The sequence below is a fragment of the Gopherus flavomarginatus genome, chromosome 7, assembly GCF_025201925.1.
Source record: "Gopherus flavomarginatus isolate rGopFla2 chromosome 7, rGopFla2.mat.asm, whole genome shotgun sequence".
NCBI classification, from domain to species: Eukaryota; Metazoa; Chordata; order Testudines; family Testudinidae; genus Gopherus; species Gopherus flavomarginatus.
In genome coordinates this window covers 82,083,259-82,103,367 of record NC_066623.1, presented here as the reverse complement: position 1 = coordinate 82,103,367, position 20,109 = coordinate 82,083,259, and the positions used below count along the sequence as shown (strand labels likewise).

Sequence of the window (20,109 nt, the reverse complement as noted above, 5' to 3'; positions counted from 1 at the left end):
AGCTATCTCCGTGACACCACTGATTTCCTGAGAAAACTACAATGCATTGGTGATCTTCCAGAAAACACCATCCTAGCCACCAATGGATGTCAAGGCTCTCTACACAAACATCCCACACACAGATGGAATACAAGCTGTCAGGAACAGTATCCCCGATGATGCCACAGCACAACTGGTTGCTGAGCTCTGTGACTTTATCCTCACGCACAATTATTTCAAATTTGGTGACAATATATACCTCCAGACCAGTGGCACCACTACAGGCACTCACATGGCAACAAATATGCCAACATTTTTATGGCTGACCTGGAACATTTCCTCAGCTTTCGTCCACTCACCCCCCTTCTCTACCTACACTACATTGATGACATCTTCATCATCTGGACCCATGGGAAGGAGACTCTGGAAGAATTCCACCATGATTTCAACAGCTTCCACCCCACCATCAACCTCAGCCTGGACCAATCTATATGGGAGGTCCACTTCCTAGACACCACAGTACAAATAAGTGATGGTCACGTTACCACCACCCTATACCGAAAATTCACTGACCACTATGCCTACCTTCATGCCTCCAGCTTCCATCCCGGACACACCACATGATCCATTGTCTACAGCCAAGCGCTGAGGTATAACCACATTTGCTCCAGCCCCTCAGATAGAGACCAACACCTACAAGATCTTCACCAAACATTCTCAAAACTACGATACCCACAAGAGGGAATAAGAAAACAAATCAACAGAGCCAGATGTGTACCCAGAAGCTTCCTGCTGCAAGACAAGCCCAAGAAAGAAAACAACAGAACTCCACTGGCCATCACCTACAGTCCTCAGCTAAAACCTCATCAATGCATCATCAGTGATCTACAACCCATCCTGGACAATGATCTCTCGCTTTCACAGGCCAGTCCTTGCCCACAGACAACCCACCAACCTTAAGCATATTCTCACCAGCAACCACACACCGCACCATAGTCACTCTAACTCAGGAACCAATCCATGCAACAAACCTCGATGCCAACTCTGCCCACATATTTACACCAGCGACACCATCACAGGACCTAACCAGATCAGCCACAATATCACGGGTTCATTCACTTGCACATCCACCAATGTAATATACGCCATCATGTGCCAGCAATGCCCCCCTGCTATGTACATCGGCCAAACTGGACAGTCCCTACGTAAAAGGATAAGTGGACACAAGTCAGATATTAGGAATGGCAATATACAGAAACCTGTAGGAGAACACTTCAACCTCCCTGGACACACAACAGCAGATTTAAAGGTAGCTATCCTGCAGCAAAAAAACTCCAGGACCAGACTCCAAAGAGAAATTGATGAACTTCTATTCATTTTCAAATTTGACACTATCAGCTCAGGATTAAACAAAGACTGTGAATGGTTAACCAACTACAAAAGCAGTTTCTCCTCCCTTGGTGTTCACACCTCAATTGCTAGAAGAGGGCTTCATCCTTCCTGACTGAACTAACCTCACTATCTCTAGACTGATTCTTGCCTGCATATTTATACCCGCCTCTGGAAATTTCCACCACATGCATCTGACGAAGTGGGTATTCACCCACGAGAGCTTATGCTCCAATACTTCTGTTAGTCTATAAGATGCCACAGGACTCTCTGTTGCTTCATGAAAATAAAGGTTACTGTCTGCTTAATGGACTCTATATGAATAAATTGCATGGAAGACTTACCCATACAGAAGTAGCAATGCAATAAGTACAGGGAGATTGCTTGGAGATGTGTACGCTTTTTTTTCAAATCCAATGAATATACCCACAACCATACCAGCACTCACTGTGTAATTCACCTGTCACAGCAAAAGAAGAAGTGTGATGTATAAGCCCTGTAGAACTGCAAACATTCCCAGACCTACTGGTCTGCTCCAAAACGGTTTTAAATTGCGGGGCATTGGAAATAATAGGTTAGATCATGCTTTTAGCTGGCAGGCAGCCCGTTAGAAGGGGCAGTTTGTAAGTGATCTTCATGGAGGCACCATGCCTCAGAGAGGCACAATTCCTTCTCCCCAGTTGTCCATGGTACTGGTGTGTGGAGAAGAGAAGTAATTTGCAACAGCTCTTTCTGTGTGCATGTTTACACTACAAAATTAAGTTGACTTAAGTTAAGTCGACCTACAGCCACTGCAGTAATTAAATAGGTCTCTGTGTCCACTCTATGCTCCTTCCATCAGCAGTGCATGTCATCACCAGGAGCGTCTATACCAACTGAAGTGGGGTATTGTGGGGAGCTGACAGCCGAAGTCCCACAGGTCGATGTAGTTAAGTCAACGCAGTGTCTGTGTAGACACTGTGTTGTTTACATTTTCTGTTGCTGCCTCTGACAGCCAGGCGGCGGGGTTCCGGCTGTAACCCCCAGGGCAGCGGGCCTCCTCTGGAGGGTAGACCAGGCCTGAGGCCCCCTCACTCCCACTCATGCGCCCTCATGTCTGTGTTTGGATAGGGACACAATGTAACCCATTGCAAGTACAAGAATTCCTCAGGATTCCCTAACAATCCCTTGCTTGGTTTCCCTCTCTTCCTACATAGCAGGTTCCTAGGACACTAAATTTGTCCAGGGTAATGGTGATTTCATGCCATTTGGGGAACAACAGAAATTTAACTGCACTTCATAGATTTATATTTCCAGCCTGGGCTGGCAGGATGAGGACTGCAAACTAACGTATGTAACAGATGCATATATGTAAGGTATTGCGGCAATAGAAACACAGATCAATTAGATTAAAAGAATAGTTCTTGCTGGCCTCACTCCACTAAGCTGAACTGCTGCTATATACAGATAAGAGATAAAGTGACTGCAAGCTCAGCCATCCCCCTGCCCAGTATTTATGTTTATTACTTTAGTAATGCTATAGGACCAGAATGCTCAAAGGTTCATTAGGCACAGGGAAAGGCATTTTATAGCATAAGCACTAGCTAGTATGTCTAGAACATTCTTCCAAGTGCTACGACAAACAACTCTACTTGCAATGATTTTAAAAGTTGATGGAAGGCTAGCACGATGGTCTGTTTCAGTATGAACTTTCGTGGGTGAATACCCACTTTGTCGGATGCATGTAGTGGAAATTTCCAGGGGCAGGTATATATATGATATAAATTATATAAATTTCCACTACATGCATCTGACAAAGTGGGTATTCACCCATGAAAGCTCATGCTCCAATACGTCTGTTAGTCTATAAGGTGCCACAGGACTCTTTGCTGCTTTTACAGATCCAGACTAACACAGCTACCCCTCTGATACTTGTTTCAATATGGTGTACAAAATCCAGACTATTTTCTTCTCCTCATACACTAAATTACTGCCCTCTACACCCTTCCTGTGAGGTCCTACCTGAACCCCCTGAGGATCCCTTCAATTGCTCATGTTTTACACACCCTGTGGACCCAACCCTAATGTACTCTCTTCTTTTTAAATGAGAAGGGCTGGAACAAGGCTTCTTCTGGAGTTCACTATCATAGAATATCAGGGTTGGAAGGGAACTCAGGAGGTTATCTAGTCCAACCCCTTGCTTAGAGCAGGACCAATCCCCAGACAGATTTTTGCCTCAAATGGCCCCCTTAAGGATTGAACTCTCAACCCTGGGTTTAGCAGGCCAATACTCAAACCACTGAACTATCCCTCCTTAAGCCTGATTCACACTTATAAATTGGATTCACCTAGCTGTGTTGTTCGGGGTTGTAAAAAATTTCTCACCCTGACTGCTGTAGTTAAGTTGCCCCTAACCCCTGGTATAGACGCAGCTAGACTGATGAAAAAAACCTTTCAGTGACCTAGCTACCACCTCTTGGAGAGGTGGATTAACTACATCAATGGAAAATATGCTTCCATCAATGTTGGAAGCATCTACCCTATGGTACTACTGCAGCAGTGTAGACATAGCCTAAGTGGGTCAGAGAAGTTGTTCCCTCCTGGCCTGGGAAGTGAAAGCCAGGCGCTCAGCACAGCTGGTAAACTAGCCCAGGTGACTGCATTATTCTATATTGCAACAATACAATATAATGGTATGTACAGCAAGATACAGTTGTATGCACTGGAAATTCATGAAGTTACGTCACTTCTGACTTCATCAGTTGAACAACGAACCGTGCATCAGACTTGATTTAGTCATTTGAAATGAATTAGAAACCAATAAGGTGCTTAGTACAAGCTACCCAGGTAATGTTTCAAAAAATGAATAGTTTGCTGTGCTTGGGATCTAGCTCACTAAACAGGTCTACAGGTTCCAAGCTAAACCAAATGCAAGAATAGCTCCAGACAAAGAGCTCCAACTAGCAGTCACTCACTATGTCCCAGATGAAATTGGTTAGCCAGTAAACAGCAGGGCTAACACCACTGACAAATTGGAGGTGCTTGGCCTTTGTCACCCGTTCTTGGATCAGATACAAAACAAAACTGGCCGGGATGAAGGACATGGCAAAAATCACACAGATGGCGACAACAGCATCCACCGAAGTGGTCAGCCTGCAACAAAGCAGAGGAGGGAGAGACCATATGAGCAAGAGTGAAAGTAATTCACAATGCTGCTAGAGAGCTCTGAGCCAGCACAAGCAGGTACAACCCATACTAGCTAACACCATCAGGAAATCCTTGAAAACTACAGGCAATTTTAACATCCAGCCATAACAAGGGTATTTTATAAGTCAAGTATTATTCAGACATTGGGAATCTGTTAGTATATTCTGTGGCGTTAAGTTCAGGGTTGTAACTAACAAGTACACACACACAGATCAGTCTGTTCCCTGAACACTCACATGACTCTCGCTCCCCTCAAGGCAGGGACTGCTACAGACAGTACAGTCACTCAGGTGCAGCCAGACAAAGACATTCAGCAATGTGGGTTAATAAAAGACCCAATAAGAGGAACATGCACAGCTGTGAAAATGCCATGGTGTGAGAGCTCCTTGAGCCAGAGACCATGTTTGACTGTGTGTCTTGTACAGCACCAAGTAACTGTGGGCACCTAAGAGCCAAATGATGATGCCTTTACTCTGGCTTTTCTAATGCATGGCACAGGCATGCCTGCACCCATAGTTATGTTATCAATGGAGATAGCCTGTAGGTGGGATGAAAGAGCCTCTCTGCAAGGAACAGTAATGAGCTAGTCTCACAGGCAAAGAATGCAGAAGAGATTTTATACCTAACTTCTGACTATGATAAAATTGAAGAAAAGGGACCCCATGCAAATGGCACATAAAAACATAAGCCCTGAATTAAACTATACCACTCAAGCTTCAATGTGGTGTTTGAGCTCTCAGGGAGGAAGCAAGGGGTGGGAATAGGCTGAACGGAGAGGAAGAGAAATAAATGTGTGAAAGAATCCAGGGAAACAAGTGCAGCTTACACAATGACTTCTGAGAGCTGCTCCTTGGTGAGGTTCAGAGGATGATTTATAGCAGTGATCCCATATTCCTCAGGAGCTTGGCCTTGCCGCAGATTGGCTCTCAGGACTGCATTGTTGGCTACATTGAGAAAGCTTACCATGGCATGCCAGCCTTTATTGTTAAACCACACCTATAAGAGCCAGAAAGCAGAAGTGTATTAAGCAGCCTGCACTACTAACACAGAGCAGCAGGAGGCCACATGGCTGCCTTTTGTTTACTTTCCCATGGGAAATGTCAGCAGGAACAGCTCTGAAGGGTTGTTAGATACCTGAAGTGACCCAGCAGGGGGAGCCCACACATTGTATTTTAGTGAGATCATTCCAAAATAGTGGTTTTTAAAAAGCTTTCCAACAACGGGGTAATGGATTTTACAAAGTCAGCTTTTTAACACCTGAAAGATACTCGTCAAATGTGTATAGAATGGCAACAGGATAACAAAACAAAATAGAAAATTATTACATTAAACATCACTTTGAATGCATCAGTGTGTCCAGTATAATTACTTATAAGAAACAGACATTACACAGTCAAGGTGGGTGAGGTAATATCTTTTATTGGACCAACTTCTGTTGGTGAGACACACAAGCTTTTGAGCTTACACGGAGCTCTTTTTCAGATCTGGGAAACTTACTCAGAGCAATGGCATTGGAACAATTTTTATAGTGGGGGTGTTGAACCCTGTATATGATGGAAACCATTTAAAACCAGAGGGTGCTGCCACACACCTAATTCCAGCACCCCTGACTCAGGGCATGTCTACACTTACAGTGCTGCAGCAGCGCAGCGCAGTGAAGATGCTCTATGCCGACGGAAGAGAGCTTTCCTGTCAGCATAAAAAACCACCTCCATGAGTGGCAGAAGCTATGTTGGCAGGAGCAGTTCTCCTGCTACATAGTGCTATACACACTAGCATTGTGCACACTAATGCTTATGCTGGCACTTATATGTCTCTCAGGGGGGTGGAATATTCATAGCCTCAGAGTGTCACAGCTTAATACAAGGGGGATTAGGTTATTTTGCTTAAATAGTTAGCATGTATTTCAAGGCACCATTCAAGGAGAAGTGGTCCCTGGAAATATGTATTAACTACTTATGCTAAACAACCTGCTCCACTTTGTAGTTAGCTGTGACATTCTGAATAAATACATTTCCCAGACCTAAAGAAGAATTCTGTATAAGCTTGAAAGCATGTCTCTCTTAGCAACAGAAGTTGGTCCAATAAAAAAATATTACCTCACCCACCTTATCTCTCTAATATCCTAGGACCAACACAGCTACAACACTGCATACATAACAGACATAACATTTAAACTCTCTTTTTAGCTATGGACAACAATGTTCTACAGATTGGAATCTGGCTCCAAATCAGCAGTGTGTTTCCAAACTATCCTCCCCACATACCTTAATGTTGTCTTCAGTTTCCATGTATTTAAGGAAATTAGACATTTCTTTAGCAACAGACATCGAGGCTTGACCCTAAAAGTCAAGAAAACAAAGTATAAAATCAGCCAGCAGAATGGGATTTTGGTGCTACATATTTGCAACATTTGCTTGCTGTATTTTAATAAACAGACAAAACATTCCTGCTTACCCCTGTTATATTCATCATTTGGCCAAGATCTCTCAAAAAATCAACAATTTGATCTCCAGTGACATGAAGAATTGGGAGTTTTCCTCCAATGGAAATTCCTCCATACCTGGCAGAAGAGCATACTCGTATCAATCACTTATATTATATATCCATATCTCTAATCAACAGAAATACTAAAAGCTGCCTTAGTAAATGTTTGCTTTAGATACATAATTTATGTGTAAAACAGTCTCCATTCGCTAACAAACCATGTAGCTCTTAGAGGTTTTGCAAGTATGTCTACACTGACAGAGTTAAATTGCTGGCAGTTACAGTGCCGCTCAGAGAGAGCTGAAGAGAAACTGTTGTTGTGTGTTCACACTGTCAGCTGCCTATGCAATAGCATGTTCACACTTGCGGCACTTGCATTGGTATTCGGAGAGGCGCACTCTTGGCAGCTATCCCACAGAGCATCTCTTCCTCTTCTGCCACTAAGAGTTGTGGAAAGGCAGAGGGGGTTCTGGGGCATCCTGGGTCCTGTCCCAGTGTCTCATGATGCATTGCTTCGCATGCCAGCTATCCCTGTGCTTCCGTCTGCATTTGGAGCCATCTTTCATCATTTTGTGTATTGCTCACCCTGCCTCTTTTGGGCTGCAGGAATGGATCTCGAACTGTTGACCAGTATGCTGCTCACTCTCACCAACACATCATGAGTGGTAGTGCAGTTATTCCTTAAACTACAAAGGCAAGAGGAGTGTGACATTGATCTAGCCACACATAGTAGCTATGACACGAGATTGCTTGTAGCATTCACAGAGGTGCTGACCACAGTGGAAGCCGCTTTTGGGCTTGGGAAACAAGCACTGACTGGTGGGATCACATCATCCAGGATGCATGTCTGGGATGACTAGCAGTGGTTGCAGAACTTTCAGATGAGGAAAGCCACATTCATTGGACTGTGTGATGAGTTCACCCTAGCCCTGCAGCACAAGGACACAAGAATGAGAGCTGCCCTGTCATTGAAGAAGCGCATGGCAATTGCACAATGAAAGCTGGCTACTCCAGACTGCTATTGATAGGTCACTAACCAGTTCAGAGTGGGAAAGTCAACTGTTGGACTTGTGTTGATGGAAGTGTACATGGCCATTAATCACCTCCTGCTCCCAAAGACCGTGACTCTGGGCAACGTGCATGACATTGTGGATGGTTTTGCATAAATGGGCTTCCCTAACTGTGGAGGGGTGATAGATGGCATGCATATTCCAGTTCTGGCACCAGAACACCTAGCCACCCAATACATTAATTGCAAGAGATATTTCTCAATGGTTCTCCAGGCGCTTGTGGATCACCGTGGGTGTTTCACAGACATTAACACAGGCTGGTCTGGAAAGGTGCATGACGCATGCATCTTTCGGAACACTGGCCTGTTCAGGAAGCTAAAAGCAGGGACTTTCTTCCTGGACCAGAACATCACTGTAGAGGAAGTCGAAATGTCCATTGTGATCCTGGGAGACCCTGCCTACCCCTTAATGCCACGGCTTATGAAACCATACATAGGGAGCCTTGACAGCAGCAAGGAGTGGTTCAACAACAGGCTGAGCAAGTACAGAATGACAGTTGATTGTGCTTTTGGCTGTTTAAAGGCCTGCTGGAGCTGCCTATATGGGAGGCTGGACCTTGCCGATGACAATATTCCTATGCTTATAACCGCGTGCTGTACATTCCATAGTATTTGTGAGGGGAAGGGTGAAAGCTTCACTCAGGGCTGGGCCACTGAGGATCAGTGTCTGGAGGCTGAATTTGAACAGCCAAAGACCAGGGCTATTAGAGGGGCACAGCACAGGGCCATAAGGATCAGGGATGCCTTGAGGCAGCAATTTGAACCTGAAAGCCACTAATATTTGTTGCTATGCTCAGGAGTGCAGTGTTTGTAATGCTAGCAGGTGATTGTGATTGGTGCAGACGATGCACTACGAAGGGTTAAGAAAATTTCCTGTTGCTTTGCAGGGCTCTGTTTGCTTTCAACTAATGGAATAAGATTGCTTTCAAACCAAAACAATTCTTTTATTAAAAAACAACAACTGGAGGAGAGAGAGAAACAATAAAACACATCAGCCCTGTGGGGGATGAGGGAAAGGGAGAGTCCCAGGAGGAGGTGGGGTCCCGGGACAGTTAAAGATTTGTGTATGTGTTTGTGTATCATATGCAACCTTGTTCTTTGGAGTACAGTGCAGTGGATACTGTACTTCAGCATGGCTAAACTGCAGTGGGATGGGCATTGAGTGCAGTGGGTACTCGGACTGCCCAAGGCTGGACTGTGATGGGGCAGGAGTGGAATGCAGCAGGTAGAAACTGGAGCCAGGAGACTGATAACAACATGTTGGCGGTGTCTAGGAGGTCCATGGGAAAGAGTTTTGCGACAGCGGCTGCAGGAGAGGGCAGGCGTGGAGCTGCTTGGTTTGCAGTGCTAGTAGCAGCTGGAGCATGTCCACTTGGCCCTTGTAGCGGGTTGGTTACGTTCCTGCCCTGAGATGGGAGAGGCGGAGAGCCAGGACCAGGAGGCCCGCGGCTGAGTGCCGGACATGTTATGCCTATTTAAGGCAAGGACATATAAAGACGGACTGTCCCTACTGGGTTGGGAGCAAGGTGCCTCACCCAGAGAAGAGGCAGCGGCAGGTCCCTCAGGCAGTCCGCCAGGTGAGGGAACCCAGGCAGCTGCGGGCGTGTTGGACCTGTGGGCAGACAGGCCACTTCTGGAGGGACTGTCCAGGCCCAGGGAAAACGATGCAGGGCAGCCCAAGGAGGGCTAGGCCCATGAAGGGACGGAGAAGGCCCAAGGCAGCGAGGAGGCAGGAAGCCTGCTGGGGCTGCCAGAAGCCGGGCCATATTACGAGGCACTGCCCCCTCAAGAGAGTTGAGGGTCGGCCAATGGAGGTGCCTGGAGGTCCGGAAGGGGCCACGCTGGATCCAGAGAAGGTGACACTGGCTGAGGTGGAGATCATGGGGACCCCGCAGGAGGCTGGGACCCAGACCATCACCCCGCCAGTCATGGAGAGAGAGACCCAGACAGGAGTGCCCACCAAGAGGCTGGGGCCCTGGGGGGACATGTCCAAGAAAAAAAATGGGCACAGGTGGTTGTGGGACAGACCACCAAAGGGACCCAGGCCCTCAGGGAAGAGGGCCCAAGGGAGTCTGGCCTGCGTGCACGGCTGGAGGCTGTGGAGCAGGCCTTCCATTAGTCCGAAGCGAGTGCGGTGGACCTCGCTAAGGAGTATGCGGCTGTCGTCGATGAGGAGGTCCGCTTGTGGAAGCGGTTGGAGGACTGTGAAAAGAAGCAAGTGGCACTGGAGGCACACGGGCGGCTGGTCCAGGCCAAGAAGCCCCCCTATCCCCAGGGGTGCAGGTTTTAAGGGGGGAGGTGTGTAGTGGGTTGGTTACTCACTCCTGCCTTGAGGGGTTTAAAAAGCAGCCTGGCAGGGCTTGAAAGCTGCAGCTTTAAAAGCTGGGCTGATTGGAGAAGAGGTCGCAGCTGGGCCACACCCTAATCAGGCCACATCTGGCCTGTATAAAAAGGCCAGGGAAGCCAGGAGCAGGTAGTCTCCTTCTGGCTGTAGAAGAAGAAGGGCCTGGCTGCAGGGAGCTAGACATGAGGTACCTAGAGTGGAGCAGGGCTGGGAAAAGGCAGAGGAGCTGGAGAGCTCCTGCCTGGAAAGCCCCAGGCTGCTGCCTAGCATTAGGCCAAGAGGTACTGGGAGTTGCAGAGGTCAGCCCAGGGGTAGGCAAAGGCAGCATATCCAAACCCCTTTGCTGATGATGAGTGGCTTATACTGTAGTCTGCCCCAGTGAACAGGGGCTAGATGGAGACTGGGCAGTAGCCAATACTGAGGCAAAGTGGGGATAGTGGGGTGGAGGGTTCCCCTGGGAGGGGGAGACCCAGTTAAAGGGGCACCAGGGTTGTGGGAGGGACACGGGGGCCAGTAGCTAGAAGGTGGATCACCGGCCTGCAGAGGGCGCTCTGGGCTGGATTGCGCTAATTCCCAGGATAACCAGCAGGAGGTGCCGCAGGGTTGAGTGCGGCCTGTCTACAGCCCTCCATAAAGTTTAAGAGCTGCTCCATGACTTCAGTCTGGCCTGCTGCATTCTCCTTTTGGTCCCTCTTCTTGCTGTCTTGCAACTCCTTCAGTTCTTGTTTTTTTGGCTGCATAGCACATCATAACATCACGCAGAAAGTCCTCTTTAGTTCTTTGTGGCTTAGCAGTGCATACACCTTGGCAGTTACAGCGTGGAAAGATGCTTTACTGTGCAGACACTTACCAGTGTAGATAAAACCATATTGATTTTAAAGTGATGGGATTATTCTAACAAACACAGTTAAAAAAGGATAGTGATTTGGACCTTGTGAAATCTACGGATCAAAACAATTTACAATCTTGACTATTCTGGCTCCTCCTCTTTCTTAAACATCATAACCCAACTGCATGGATACTTGACGCACCTGATTACCTATTGTTTTCTTAACATCTCATTAATATTTAGAGCAAGGGAGCATCTCAAGCATTCATGAGGCGTTAATGAGAGAAACAATAGGTGGATAGGATGAGAAAAAGTCAGAGCAAGGAAATGGCATGGGAACACTCTTGAGTCAGAGACATGAGATTGCAGCTGACCTGGGAGAAAATGAAGCTAGTGCTGGTTTCATTGTGTGACTCGGACCTTCACAGCTGCTGAGGACAGCTCCAGTTGAATACAATGCTGCTGCTGTCAATTCCCCAATGACCTCCATCCGTATCTCATGCAGCATACTAGTTTCTGTAGCCACCCCTTTGTCTACCCAATGCTATCTGTCACAATTCACTTCTCCCATTCAGGGAAACATTTCTGGGTTCCAAAGTTAAACAGAAAGTCACTGCTTTGTTTATTTACCACTGTAGTTGATAAAACAGTTTCCTACCTTTGCTCATTGACCCAGTATTTACTCTTCAAACTGCAACAGAAAAGGAGATTATGAAGCGTTTCAGATCAAACTAAGGGTATGTCTACACAGCATTTTGGAGGGAGCAAGAGTAGCCTCTCAACCTGGCTGACTGACTCAGGCTAGCAGGGCTTGCACTAGTGCTCTAAAAAACAGCTCTTGAAGCTGCGGCTGGGGCTGGATCTCAGGCTCTGAAGCCTAGGGAGGGAGTCAGGCTTCAGAGCCTGAGGTCCAGCTCGTGTTGCATCTTCAAAGCTCTGTCTATTCAGCTATTTTTAGAGCGCTTAGCATGAGCTCCATTAGCCCCAGTCTGTTGACAAGTGCTGGGAGGCTTGTTCCAAAATGTTGCATACACGTACCCTAAATGGCTTGCTCTGGCTCAGATGAATGCTAAGCATGGACTTAAGCACTCTGCTGAACTGAGGCCTCTACAGGCATACTGAGTATTGATGACATTGAGGGTACATCCAGACTACCCACCGTATCGGCGGGTAGCGATTGATTTATCGGGGATCAATATATCGTGTCTCATCTAGATGCAATATATCGATCCCTGAACACGCTCCCTGTCGACTCCGGACCTCCACCGGAGTGAGCAGCGGTAGCGGAGTCAACGGGGAGCTGCGGACATCGATCCCGTGCCGTGAGGATGGGAGGTAAGTCGGAATAAGATACTTCGACTTCAGCTACACCATAGCTGAAGTTGTGTATCTTACATCGATACCCACCCTAGTGTAGATCAGGCCTCTGATGGAATTGAGACAGAGCATCTCCAAATTAAGCAGAGGTAAGCAAAAGATTTGTAAGGTCACACACAGTGGTGCTGTTCTAGCTCTATCTTGAATCAACATCAAAATTGTTTATACCAACACATCACAAGAGTTCATGGTGTCGCCTAAGGAGGGGAGGTGCTAGTGTGAAAACAACACTTTAGGATAGTTAATCTCAAGAACATTTCAAGCAGTGCAGCAAGTATTGGAAAGGTAACACAGACTGAACTCAGATCTTGAGGTATATAAGAGACTTGCAGCACGATTGCAGCTGGCCTGTGTCAGCAGATTCAAGCTCATGGGGCTCAGTCTGTGGCACTATACACTGCAATAAAAAACCTGCGGCACTGAGTGTCAGAGCCTGGGTCAGCTGAGTTGGGCTCATGGGGCTCAGGCTGTGAGGCTAAAAATTGCAGTGTAGCTATTCACCCCGAGCCCAAATATCTACACTGCAGTTTTATAGTGCCACAGATTGAGCCCCATGAGCCCAACTCAGCTGACCCAGGCTCTGACACTCAATACCGCAGGTTTTTTATTGCAGTGTAGACATATCCTTGGAGTCAGGTACTCTTGGGTTATGTCTACACTGCAATGTAGGGTTAGTAGAACTCACGTTAGCAGACCCTGGGTTTGTTAACCTAGGGCTTAAACATCTACATTCATTCATAACCCAAGGTTAGGAACCATTGAATCCTGGGTCTCCAGTGTCTACACTACATTATGTGGGTCCGAGTCCAACCACCCATATCATGTCTTCCTAGTGCCCTCCCAAAATGTGACCACTCTGCCCCTTTGTTCGTGGTGCAGTGTGGGAAAACTTGACAGTCCGGAGGACAAAAAAAGTCAGTGGATGTCAAGAGCACAAGTCCAGTGGGGCTGAGTCCACACTGCAAAGCTATAGGACTTGAACCGTGGATCCCAGCTTGACTGAAGCTTGGACCCTCCACCCCCATGGTATCCTGGGATCTGGGTTAGCACGATGTGTGTGTAGGGGAAAGGGGCGGGGGTAGAGTTGAGCTTGAGTTTGAAAGGCTTACACCACAGTGTATATGTACCCTTGAAGTCTAAGGCCAGATCTGGCTCTAGGGGCTTGTCCACACACAAAAGTTGTACTTCTCTGGCCATACAGGTATAGTTAAAGCAATACAAGCTGCTTAGGGTGGATGCAGTTATATTGGTATACAAGTGCTTATATTGGTACAGTTTAATCCCACCCAGGAAGGATAGAAATCCTTACCTACCTCCCAGGACTGGTGAGGGTTAATGTCTGTTCACTGTGAGCAAATAAAGTGCTATGTCATATTACTGCTACTGAGGATATCACAAATGTGTATTCTATGTGGAATGTGACAAGCAAATAGAAACCTCTCAGCGAGAGTGACCCCTACCTTTCTCTGATCAGACTGGGATAAGTTTTCACCAGGAAATCCGAAATGTTTCTGTGGGTGAGATCTTGAAGAATTTCTGTGCTGCGCTGCACTCTCTGAGAGGCAAAGAAAATCCAACCAGTTACAGCAAACCAACCAGCTACAGTCCTTAAACCCATCAAATGGGTGTTTGTCTGTAAAAACCACACAGTTGGTTTCAGTTCACAGGATCTCACCTGAAAAATAACTTTTATCCAGCTTTGATTTGTGTGGATTCCCAACACCTTTGAAACCAAAAAGTTCCACTTGGGTTTGAGTCAAGTCTGTGCTTCACTGGGGTTTGAGTGGAAATCATGTGAAAGTTCCACAAAAGTCTACAAGGCTTGACACAAGCCATCCTGGATTCACTCTGAAACTTTAACTGCTTGCTAACTCTATCCAGTCATCCAGAATCCACGCTCAGACCAGGGGAAAATGTATTTCCCATCTCTTCCATACACAGCAGTTTTGTTTATTAAATGATTCTCTCACACACAGATATTTTGCTTGATAAACACTTTCTTCCCTACAAATACAGGCAGTGTAGTTTATTTATCACATAATCCCAACTCCCCACTGACTGGGGCTGCTTTAGAGGGGTATGTGGCCATTGCAAGGTACCTGTGGGGGAGGAAGGCCTCCAGCTCCTGTGGGGCATTCCGGGAGCATAGTGAGCTGCTTGCGAGTGCCACACTTGCAGGAGGGAGAAGGGTCGTCAGGGCTCCATTTGTGGGTCAGAAACAGGTTGGTTACGTTAGGAGGAATAGGTGGTATGCTCCAGGCAGTTGACATATTACTGCATGGGTAGTCCCTGTACAGAGGAACACAGTATCTCTTAACAGTGCCATCACATAGCTCACCAGAGCTCATAAACACACACAAAAATGCTGCTGTAGTTGAGATGTTTGCTCCTTTTGCATTCCTCCCCCGCAGTGTGTCGTTACCAATGAGAAGAGTGTCTCCCAACCAGAGAACCTCAGAGTGCTTGATAAACACCCATCACTCAAACACCACACCTGTGAGGTTATTGTCCCCATTTTGCAGACAGGGAAATGAGGAAAAGTGAAGTTAAGTGATTTGCCCATTAGCACATATTAAGTCTGTGGCAGAGCCAAGATTTTAACCCTTTTCTCCTAGCCCTCTACTCTGAGACCATCCTTCCTCCCTTGCTCTCGCATCACACTGTACCTTCCCATCCATCCTCAATGCTTAGAGCTTCATCTTGTTCTCACTTAGGCCATACCTACATTACAGGGACCACAGTGGCTTAACCATGGCCCCGTAGCTAGGCAGCCTACAGCAGCGGAAGGGGGAGGAACACCAACTCCCCAAGTGATGGTAGTTAGGTCAACAGAAGCATTCTTCTGTCAGCCAAGCTGCGTCTCCACCAGAGGATAGGTCAGCACAGCTACAGCATACAGGGGTGTGGATTTTTCAGATCCTCTTAAACACAGCTGCTATATTGACCTAATTTTTAAGTCTTGCTACACTATATAGAGGAAAGGAGATGAAACAGGAGCCACCAATGGGCTGGGAACATCCAGAGAAAGGAATCAGGCAGTGGGGCAGCAGGAGACAGGACAGTGAAGGGGGTAGGCAACAGGGACACACATGCAGGGGGATAGGGGGAAGAACAGAAAGAGTGGGAGAGGGAGAAGAATTTAAGAGCCAAGGCACAGAGTGTGACTGACATTTTTATCAGAGCAAACAGTTAAAAATTACCAGTTACTTTACTTCCCTAATAGTTACTTTTCCACTTAAGTAATTGCTGTAGCCCTGGGGATAACATGCTATTGTGAAGTAGAGCCTGAGGGAAAAGGCTCTAGGCCATGGAAAATTGGAGAGGGGCAGGCAATGGTAAATAGGAATTAAGGGAGATCTGGAAATTCTGGCTTTATTTTATTGCCCTACAAATAGAAATTTTCATGTTCAATTCTTCATGCATATGACTGAGGTTCTACATGGAATTGCCTTTGCTGTCTTCTATCTATAAATATATAACTTAGCCTGCCTGCATTATTTTCTCACTATTTGTTGTCATCTCCAAACATCAGTGCCTGCATGTTTCAGTGAAAAGCTAGCCCACATTACTCTCAGTGTGGTATCCGCATCCCACTGGTTATATCTTACAAGAGATGATTTCTACTTCAAGAGAGAATATACAATGACTTACCGAAGAGGCTCTTCCTTCATGCAGCGATTTCCAAATCCTGGCTTATTCAAGAAGGCATCAGTGAGGGAAATCATCTGCTCACTGCCAGGCCGCTCATTGCTAAGGAGATTGCACAAGATTTACTGTATAAAAACCTGTCAGACTACAGAAGTAGAATACACAAAACCAGCTGGTGACAGCATCACACAGGTAAACACGGATAGCTTCATCTAGGCAGAGTCCCCTCAGGTGCCTATAATCTAGTCTCTTTAATAGGATAAAGTACACCAAACCTTAGAAAGATTCCTAGAGGGCTTAAGGGACAAAACAATGGCCATTTTCTCCTGAGATCAGAGCACCCATTTTAACTTAATGCCAATACACACTCCCCTTTGTAAGCTTGGAATCATCACACTCACAAGTGAATGCTGATCTTCATCTCAGACCCACTTAGCATAAACTGTCATACTTGAACTCAGCAAACACAGAGAAATCATAGGACAAGTATCACATCCCCTCTTTTTAATAGGGTGAGGCCAAAGAAAGAATTCTAACCATGGCAACAAAGTGTCTAATAACACTAGTGTACTGTCGGTGCCAGGTTCTATCTACCAGTGATTTTCAAACTGTGCTCCACACACCACTGTGGGATCAGTTAAACTACTTTGTACAAATGCGTCACAATCATTGCAGCCTTCAAGTGCTGATGCTTCCTGATGGTTACAGTCCAGTCCAGGACTCTTACTGTTTCCAGAAACCTGATAAATTAAAAACAAAAGTGTTTCTCTGCACCCCGCACGATGCATGCTTTATATCTTTGCCAGATGTTTCTTTGGTGTAAATTCAATTGTGATCATATTTCTGGACAGCACAAAGGATAGTAAATGCACAGGAAGTCACAGGCAAACTGCAAAGTGACCTAGAGGTTCGGCAGGTAATGAAAAGAGTTTGAGTACTGACAAATGAAAAAGCTTATGCCCAGGACATGGAAAACAGCAGCTACTAAAATGGGAGGGACACAGCCAAGCAGCAGCAGCACCCCTCACATCAAAGCAAGTTTACTTTCATCGTCTCTTTAACATTGTCCAGACAGTACATATAACCAAGTATAACAACCCCCACCACATGTCATCAACAGATTTTGAAGCTGCAACCCTAAGCACCAAAGCACAGATCTTCCACTGGAGCTAAAGGAACAATTCCATAACCTGTTGGAAGTTGTAGGCTTTAGTACGCCAATTGGACGAGGTACTAGAGGGGAACGCAACACTTTAAATACAAACACTAGATTTGGCACATGGAGGTTGGGAGATAGGCCATTCACAATATGAAAACACAATATGAAAACATTTCAGAACCATTCTTTTGCAGTAAGACAATGGGCTGGATTCTCCACTCATGCCAATTCAATATTCTGGGATGAGTGAGAGGGGAATCAGGCCCACGAAGCAGCAGATGTAACCCAGACATCCTAAATGCTAAGGAGGAAAGGGGATAGACGATCTACTTTAAAAAACGATTCCTCTGACCTGAAGAAAGTAATCTGGTGTCCATAGATCCAAGGATGTAGTATTAAGCTGGGATACTCTCCAAAGGGAGGGATAATAACTGTAAGTATTAGAGCTACCAACACAAAAGTAGCCGGGAGAACAATCTGCAGGGAACAGGAAAAACATCATAATGTGCAGTAACATTTGTGTACATCTCTGTAAAGCTCAGAATACATGTACACAAAGGAGGGACAACAGTAGCACATGGATCAGACCTACTTCTGTTCTCAGGCACCACCATTTCATTCCCAGCACTACCAGCAACCAGAGTTGCCATAGTGTTGGTTTTTATGGACTACATCAGGGACAGTCTCAATCAAAGCAAAAAATTTTGGAGCAGGCAAATTGCAGAGAGAGAGAGAAAGAGAGTGAGAGAGAGAGGAGGGAGGCTATAGCGTGTGTATGTCTGCTTGAGCATGGGATGCAGAGCAGCTGGGATATTAATTGGAACAGCCGTCACAAGGACATTGGTACCCATCATTATCACCGCCCTTGCTTTTGATGGAGGTGTCCCTGTGGCCACTAGTGCTGAGGACTCTTTAGGGAAGACAGTGACAGTGATGAAGGAATGAGTAGTACCTGAGCAAGGAAGTCCTTACGGCTACGGGTAGCATGGTGGAACCGTTTGATGAGCAGTGCTTTGATTTGCTGATGGACAAGCTGAGAACCTTTATACTGCCGGGACCCTTTGCCTTCTTTCCCATCCCCTGTTCGGCCTGCAGGTATTCGAGAGGCTCCATTGGTCACCAAAGGGGATTGTTCAGCCTTTTCTTTCTGCTCAACACAGGTTTTTCTGAGACTGGAGCCATTTTCTTGAGCACCTCCTATGTTTTGGGAATTGAAGTGATCATGTGCATTACTCCCTAGGAGGAGGGGCTGAGAAGCTATTTCAACCTTGTTCATCACTGCTGAGTAAGCTTCCTTAGAGGTTTAGCCCTGGTGGAAGCAGATTTTCCCAAACCTATATATTCCTGACAACTACATTGTTTTGCATTACAACCATTGCAATGCTTCTCTATCAACTGGTACCAGGCAGGCTGGCTACTGAAGCCTTAATCCTCTATTCCATTCCCTTTTTCCAACACTATGGATGAGTTAATCAGGTCTGTGGTGAACATACTGACAGATAGAAGAGTACTGAATGCCAAAACCACTTATACTTTAGAGGTTTGAGGATGGATTTTGATGTATATAATTAATGATCTGATCCAGCAGAAATGCAAATCTGACTTGTATTGACTTCTTGGATATCGGATTAAGCCCAAAATCAGCATCATTTGCTGACCAGCTATATAATGACAAGAAAGACATATGGGACTGGAAGCTATTATTCTTGTTCTTGATAGGCTATCAGAATGCAGAATGCCCAAGAAAAGCGCATCAAACATTGAATATCATGGATATCTACCTGCATTCTGTGATCCAGGGTCAGCATCTGCTGTTACCTTCAGGAAAACCTGCCGAAGACATGCACATCTCTTGGTTAGCACCACCTTTGGAGTCATCCTGCTTGTGAGATGCTAGCCATCATCCTCTAAAATGACATTTGCAAATAACTCTGCGTTATTTGCAAACTACAGCTGCTAACTACAGAATCAAAGATCCACTAGGAAAGAGCTTGGGAAGCAAAATGGTGTGGGGGAGCAGAGAAACCGAGATAAAAAGAGAGGAACATTTGAGGCTAATAAGTCATGGTCCATTTATAAACAGATCTGATGGGCATCCAGGTTTGAATTATATCTGAATTCCCATCTTTAAAGATCTGTTGTATGTGTTACAATGGACATTACTGGTTTATGCTAGGTTTTGAGGGGATTATTATGGCTCCATGTTTTGGAACTTAAGTTCTCCCGAAAGGATTTCTGAAAGGACTGAGAAATATTTCAAAGCATCCATTACCTCTTCAAGGGGAGTGTCAGAAATCCCAAAACTGCTGAGTCCCAGGTCAGCCAGGGTTTCTTCCAATTCTCTGAAGAGACTGGCATAAGCTCGCTGTCTAAAATCTTTACTGGGCAAAAGGTAGATGAGTTCCTGACCAATACTTTCAATTAACTTTGCTTCTGGAACATGATGATGAATTAGTTCTGTAAGCTCATTCACATCCCCTGTAAGAAGTCAAAACAGTGTTCAGAAAATGAATATTTAAGTATTCTGGGAATGCTTCCAAAGGCTGTGCTGACATAAGTTGGGAAGGACTCACACATATCTCTGTTAATATGCTATTAGACTGGGCTGGATCCTGGTCAGCTATGACTTTTGAACTGTGTAG

The 20,109-nt window shown here is 45.9% G+C and overlaps 1 protein-coding gene across 1 annotated transcript in view; it reads right to left on the bottom strand.

Moving 5' to 3' along the window:
- ABCA4 (ATP binding cassette subfamily A member 4) overlaps window positions 1-20,109 on the bottom strand; it is a 127,207-nt gene that overhangs the window by 19,114 nt on the left and 87,984 nt on the right. Inside the window, exons 26-38 of the mRNA XM_050960927.1 lie at window positions 19,740-19,945; window positions 19,249-19,297; window positions 18,420-18,664; window positions 17,820-17,944; window positions 16,312-16,410; window positions 14,760-14,949; window positions 14,121-14,215; window positions 11,942-11,974; window positions 7,012-7,117; window positions 6,822-6,896; window positions 5,381-5,550; window positions 4,323-4,500; window positions 1,713-1,828 (exon numbers count right to left, since the gene is read on the bottom strand). Coding sequence (XP_050816884.1) covers window positions 1,713-1,828; window positions 4,323-4,500; window positions 5,381-5,550; window positions 6,822-6,896; window positions 7,012-7,117; window positions 11,942-11,974; window positions 14,121-14,215; window positions 14,760-14,949; window positions 16,312-16,410; window positions 17,820-17,944; window positions 18,420-18,664; window positions 19,249-19,297; window positions 19,740-19,945 — 1,687 coding nt within the window. The remainder of the gene's footprint in view (window positions 1-1,712; window positions 1,829-4,322; window positions 4,501-5,380; window positions 5,551-6,821; window positions 6,897-7,011; window positions 7,118-11,941; window positions 11,975-14,120; window positions 14,216-14,759; window positions 14,950-16,311; window positions 16,411-17,819; window positions 17,945-18,419; window positions 18,665-19,248; window positions 19,298-19,739; window positions 19,946-20,109) is intronic.